Source organism: Sphaeroforma arctica (assembly GCF_001186125.1).
Source record: "Sphaeroforma arctica JP610 unplaced genomic scaffold supercont1.955, whole genome shotgun sequence".
NCBI lineage: Eukaryota > Ichthyosporea > Ichthyophonida > Sphaeroforma > Sphaeroforma arctica.
Window position 1 is genome coordinate 1 of NW_014039603.1, and position 5,685 is coordinate 5,685.

The 5,685-nt window shown below is 35.9% G+C and overlaps 3 protein-coding genes across 3 annotated transcripts in view; 1 reads left to right on the top strand and 2 right to left on the bottom strand.

The window, feature by feature from the left end:
• Positions 1-1,228: 1,228 nt before the first annotated feature.
• Positions 1,229-1,896, bottom strand: SARC_09416 (hypothetical protein). The gene has a single exon (XM_014296564.1). It carries the CDS (start codon positions 1,844-1,846, stop codon positions 1,643-1,645), a length of 204 nt encoding a protein of 67 aa, XP_014152039.1. The 5' UTR covers positions 1,847-1,896; the 3' UTR covers positions 1,229-1,642.
• A 678-nt stretch (positions 1,897-2,574) lies between these two features.
• On the bottom strand, positions 2,575-3,372 carry SARC_09417 (hypothetical protein). The gene is made up of 2 exons (XM_014296565.1): positions 3,025-3,372; positions 2,575-2,854 (listed from the first exon to the last, which is right to left on the bottom strand). The coding sequence occupies exons 1-2, from the start codon at positions 3,227-3,229 to the stop codon at positions 2,700-2,702; spliced, it is 360 nt and encodes a 119-aa protein (XP_014152040.1). The 5' UTR covers positions 3,230-3,372; the 3' UTR covers positions 2,575-2,699.
• A 1,423-nt stretch (positions 3,373-4,795) lies between these two features.
• SARC_09418 (hypothetical protein) overlaps positions 4,796-5,685 on the top strand; it is a gene marked incomplete at its 3' end in the record, with an annotated part of 2,987 nt that continues 2,097 nt past the window's right edge. The window contains exon 1 of the mRNA XM_014296566.1: positions 4,796-5,023. Coding sequence (XP_014152041.1) covers positions 4,892-5,023 — 132 coding nt within the window. The 5' untranslated portion in view covers positions 4,796-4,891. The remainder of the gene's footprint in view (positions 5,024-5,685) is intronic.

Here is a 5,685-nt window from a genome sequence, read left to right on the forward strand (position 1 = left end):
TATATATATATATCTATAAATACTTCAATCTACATACATACATATGCATGAAAATAAACACACACACACATGTATATATGTATGTCTATATATGCATATATACACACATGCACATATATACATATATATTCGTAAATATGTAATTGTTCACATACATACATACATACACACTCTCACACACACATATATATATACTATATATATATATATATGCATATCTATATAAATATTATAACGCGTCGAAAATTAACCCCCCCCCCACACACCCCTAAAGGTAAACACAAACACACACATGTGCATAAATCTATATGCATATATATATATATATATATGTAATATACATATATATATATGCATATATATACATATATACATACATACATACATACATATATATATATATATATATATATACATATACATCAATACATATGCACATATACATACTTCTATACATACATTCGTATACAACATATATACAAACACACGTATGTATATATATGTATACATTTATAACAATAATTATATAATGATAATAATGATTATAATGTAGTAACAACAACAACAACAATAACGATAGAAACAATAACAATAACAATATACTACTATATATATAATAAAAATAACATGTATATATATATATATATATATATATACATGTATATATATATATATATATATAATAACAATAAAAATAATAATACATTACTGTATGATAACATGTTTACGTTGTATATGTATAATATTACCTATATAATGTGCATATTATATAATTTGAAACAGATGAATTCAATAATATATATATATATATAGATATATATATATGTATATATATAAATAAATAAATAAATAAATATGTATATAGATATATATTTATATATAAATATATATATATATATTATACATACATACAGAAAGACAGACAGAAATACATACATACATACATACAGAAAGACAGAAAGAAATGCATACATACATACACACACACACACATATATATATATATACATATTACATGGAAACATGCACACATACACTCACACACATATACATATATATACGTACATACATACATATATATATATTACATACAAACATGCACACATACATACATATATACACATACACACACACACACACATATATATATATATATAGAACACATACACACACACACACATATATATATGTAGATACATATACACATAGGTATATATTACATGAGTATATATGGTTGATTTTTGTACGCTGCAATATACACCGTCACAAAAATTATTTTATTTTCAACACTAGGCTGAATATGTTTGGGCAACTGCAGTAAAAAGCAGGTGGATTTGTACAATTTTTCTCAGTTGAGACAAGGTTGCGCACATAAGCGTCTATGAAACTGATATTTGAACCTTGAATAGGCGTCTACGACAAGCAAGTAAAGAACAGTGGCACATAACCCCTGATACTGATTGTTCACCAGGAACGTCCAGATTGATTCGACTTACTGGATATTTCATTCTCCATACTAAGACTTCCGCAGCGAAGTGGACATATGTCAAGCATGTATCTCATCACAATACATAGTGGATGCACATAACAAAATGTTCCTGCTACCCAAAAGCAGTGTATCTGCCACCCAGTTGATCTATTTTCATATCTTTAACCCCGCTTTCTCTGCCGAGGCAACCTCTTGGGCCTGTGCTTCGGCGACTGCCAGCTCAAGTAGTTTACGCTTTTCCTGTGCTTCCGCCATTTCGTCGAGCATCGGTTTGAAGGTGTATACACCAGTCGCTACGCCAAAGACGACTGTTATTACAATAAGGTCCCACCGTTTCTGTTTAATTGCCGGTATCATATTCGATCGTATTCTTCGACAGTCTGAACTGACATTGGAGCTGATGAGAGACTAAGTATATTAAGAAAAAATATCTATATTTATTTACATTTTTGGCACAGAGAGAGAGAGAGAGAGGGAATCAACTTTGTATCTATTTATCATCGTTCACTGTTTCACGTCACATGATGAAGTACGAGAGAGATGAGTCATCTATTATTTATTTGAATTTTTACGACATAATTATTAGAAAGAGAGACTGAGTTCGGTACCGGTAAGGAATTCTATCATGTATGCCAAGAGACCTTGCTTTTAGGTCTCTTGATGTGTGCATTCAGCGTTATGCACTGCCAAATATTTAAAATTACATAAATAGTTCAAAGTGAGATCAAAACTTCTGACTCTCTCACTTGAAAAATAAGAAGTGCATATAATATTAATCATACTTGTTAGTATCATAGTGCTTATAATTAAAATTACAATCACCAAATTCTTGCGTTTTCTACGACCGATACTAAATACATATGTACAATAATATAATTGAAATCTGTGTGTCGCACTGTCGCGAGCCCCAGTCATTGTAGTGGAAAAATTCACTACACACCACTTGCAGTGGTGCGCTCGTCTGACCTTGTGGCTATAAGTGCCATAAATCTGCTTCTGTCGAATCGAAGAATTATGTTGCAAAATATGTATTGCTCGAGAGGCAATGGAAGCTCTACACCACGAATTTAGGTGTTTCAGAGATACTAGACATTGTTGTGCTAAAGCTTTACTAAATAATCTCAGGGATATAAGTCTGTTGAGACTCGAGAACCGAATCGATTTATACTTTTTTGTTGGTTAATAATCAATACTTGTGATTACATATAGATCAGCAGCAACAAGGGCAAAGATATCCAAAGCAGCAAGCTATAAGTGTGCACGGCAAGCACAGAATTTTGCAACCACCATCCATATTGTAGGTCATATTAAATTCCAATTTCTCTTCAGTCGTATTCGCGGTTGTAGATTTTGTAGATTCGCTACCTATTGTAGATGTCAGTTTGCAAAATACACTTGAGTGCTAATAGTTTGTCGAAAATGATATCACTTACAACAGGAAAACAGGAAATCAAACATGAACCCAATGTCTGCTGAGACAAAAGCGAGCACACTTTGTATAAAGATGCGCTCGAAAACAGCAATGTATGTATTACCTGGTTGACTCGTTATCGTTTTCTCAATCATCCATAAGGTTTGAGCGTCGGGAAGTTGCTTGTCGTTGTAATGTAGGTTTATCTCTTCCGTGGGAATACCAGTCTCTTCAGTGATACGTAATTTGATATCACCTACTGTGGTTGTGTAGTCGGCTTTAAGCTGCAAGGACGAGCTTGTCTCTGGGCGTTTAATAATAACATCCATAATATTTTAAAGAAATAGCCTGTTGTAGTGTCTGAGTTCCTAGCTTTATAAACAAGCAATAATGTCGATTTACACAGTTCAAGTGCTACATATATAGTATATAGTGCATCATCTCTTGATTCTCTGTGATGAGTAGTGAACTGATACAGACATATTCTGATATTGGTGCAATTCTGTAAGTTTGGCTTCAAGATGTTCATGACTTCACAGTTCACACACGTCACACAACCACATAATTTTGTTTTTAAAAAACAAAAACAAAACAAAATGCCCAAGTTTTTTTGAGGGTGAACTTCCAAAGTCAGCAGACCCAACTTTATATTCCTTACCCAATAATACATGACTCATAAAGTCGTAATGCTCCCTGCAGATTGCGTTTTTGGCTTTAAAAACATTATTTAGATTGTTTTTACTGGTACCCTATGGCTTATAGCTATGATTACTATGGCCCTTTTTGAGTCTTTGTGGGAGAAATGCATCTCGGAGAGAAAGTATTTTTCGAGAGACTTTATCCAGAGGGCCATGTCTATGCCCTTCACAGTTCACACAATGACAAGATGATCTTACAAGAAATCTGCGAAATAGTATTTACGCACTTCCCCCCTCCTGACTTCAGAGTTCAGTGTGTGTCACCCAACTAGTATTCGGATATTCGCATATAATCCTGTAGGAAGGTCCATTTTTATGTCCTTCGGACGTTAGTCCGATCAGCCATATTTTGTACTTTCTTTTTCTCTAGAGGGTCATGGAACGATAGGCAGATCCGTTTCGGCCGAGGTCAAAAAGTCAAGTGGAGGGATGCGTTTACGAAGCGTAGTGTGTTTTGCGGATCAGATTAAATATGGCAGTTGTGCCGATGACGATGTCAAGCGTAACAGATTGCGGAGCAAGTGGCACAAGGACAACAAAACAACAGAGTGAGCTAAAAATAAGTACTTCAAGTTGGTGTGTCAATGTTACAGAACGACTCTTCTCGAATTTTGTAGATGTGGGCAAATTTGTGGGGTAGATTTGTCTTCGTGATCAATCATCTCGTAGATTGACGGGGCCCCAACGGAAGTCGGTGGTTGACTAGTGTCAACACCACACCATGGACGACACGAATCACGTCTGGCTTGGGATAGACTTGGGAAAGGTGGGAACGAGAAGAATAGGAAATGTACAGCATGTTACATTTACTTTCTAGGGATGGTGGTGGTTCGAATAAGACTGTTACCAAGACCAAAGTATCCTTCTGATGCAGGATAAAGCAGTGAAAACGCATATGTTCTTCGCACACTCTGTATGCAAATAGATATGCAACTCTTTTTTTTTAAACCAAAAACATTTATATATTTATGAGTAAATATGTACAGTGCCGCACAAAATTGCGTATAGTGACCCAAAAACCCTACATGACCAGCTAATAGGCGTTATTGGGTTTACGTGTGGATCTCGTCACTGTGTATCACGAAATAAATCACTGAAAATGTTATTGTGTACAAATACTTAGTTATTATGTAAATACAATACAATTTTTGACACTCGCCTACTTCCAAAAAAAAATATATAAAACATCACGATTACAGCTAACTTGTATCGTATACAAACATATTTCCCGTGAAAGACCCCAAAAAGACACTTGAGCAAGATTGTATAGAGAGTATAGATCGCACTGATCAGATGCCGCCCAAGAGGAAAGCAAAGAGTTCCCCGCAAAACCAGGCACAACGAAAGAAGCACAATACACAGCAGGAGAAGAAAGCAGAGGAGCCACAGCCACAAGTGACACCAGATCAGTCGCGGTCCAGCATGGTATGTCAAACAGTTGTTTTAAACCAGTATGGGTTTTAATTGTTTGCGTGGCTTTCACTTGCCCTATTATCGTTTCTGCTGTTGGAGTACTTGTTGTGCTGTTGCATATATATCAGAATTCTGACACCTACGATCAGCTTACGTAGTAGGTCGTACCGCTATTGTGACAATATCTGCGACAGACCCACTATAAGGACTTGCAGCGCTGTTATGTTTCACTAATCAATCCTGCATCTATCTACGAATCAAAGGGTCTCTGATCCCTATCAAACTCAGCGTGTACAGAGGCATGGCTGAGAGTAGCTTAATTATCTTGTGCTTACTTTATATCCTTGTGTTTGTATTGCCAAATGATTTTCCTTAGTGCTTCGTGGCCTAAAACCTGACTATGGGATTTAAAAGGCATGGTGCCGGGCATTGAATACACGCACATACACAACCTTTCCTCATCCCAGCCACATCACACACACACACGTATACACACTCACACAAACACAGACACAGACTCAGATACACACAGACGCAGACACTGACACACACACACAAACACAGACACAGACACAGACACGCACACGCAGACACACACAGACACACACACACACACACACGTGTATATGTGTATACACACACACACACACACATACACACGCACATACACACGC

Excerpts from the sequence above, each read along its gene's own strand:
- SARC_09417 (XM_014296565.1), bottom strand. The coding sequence starts at position 3,229 with ATGGATGTTATTATTAAACGCCCAGAGACAAGCTCGTCCTTGCAGCTT. Across the intron at positions 2,855-3,024 it reads AACGATAACGAGTCAACCAG|GTAGCGAATCTACAAAATCT; the intron begins GTAATACATACA and ends CATCTACAATAG.
- SARC_09416 (XM_014296564.1), bottom strand. The coding sequence starts at position 1,846 with ATGATACCGGCAATTAAACAGAAACGGTGGGACCTTATTGTAATAACA.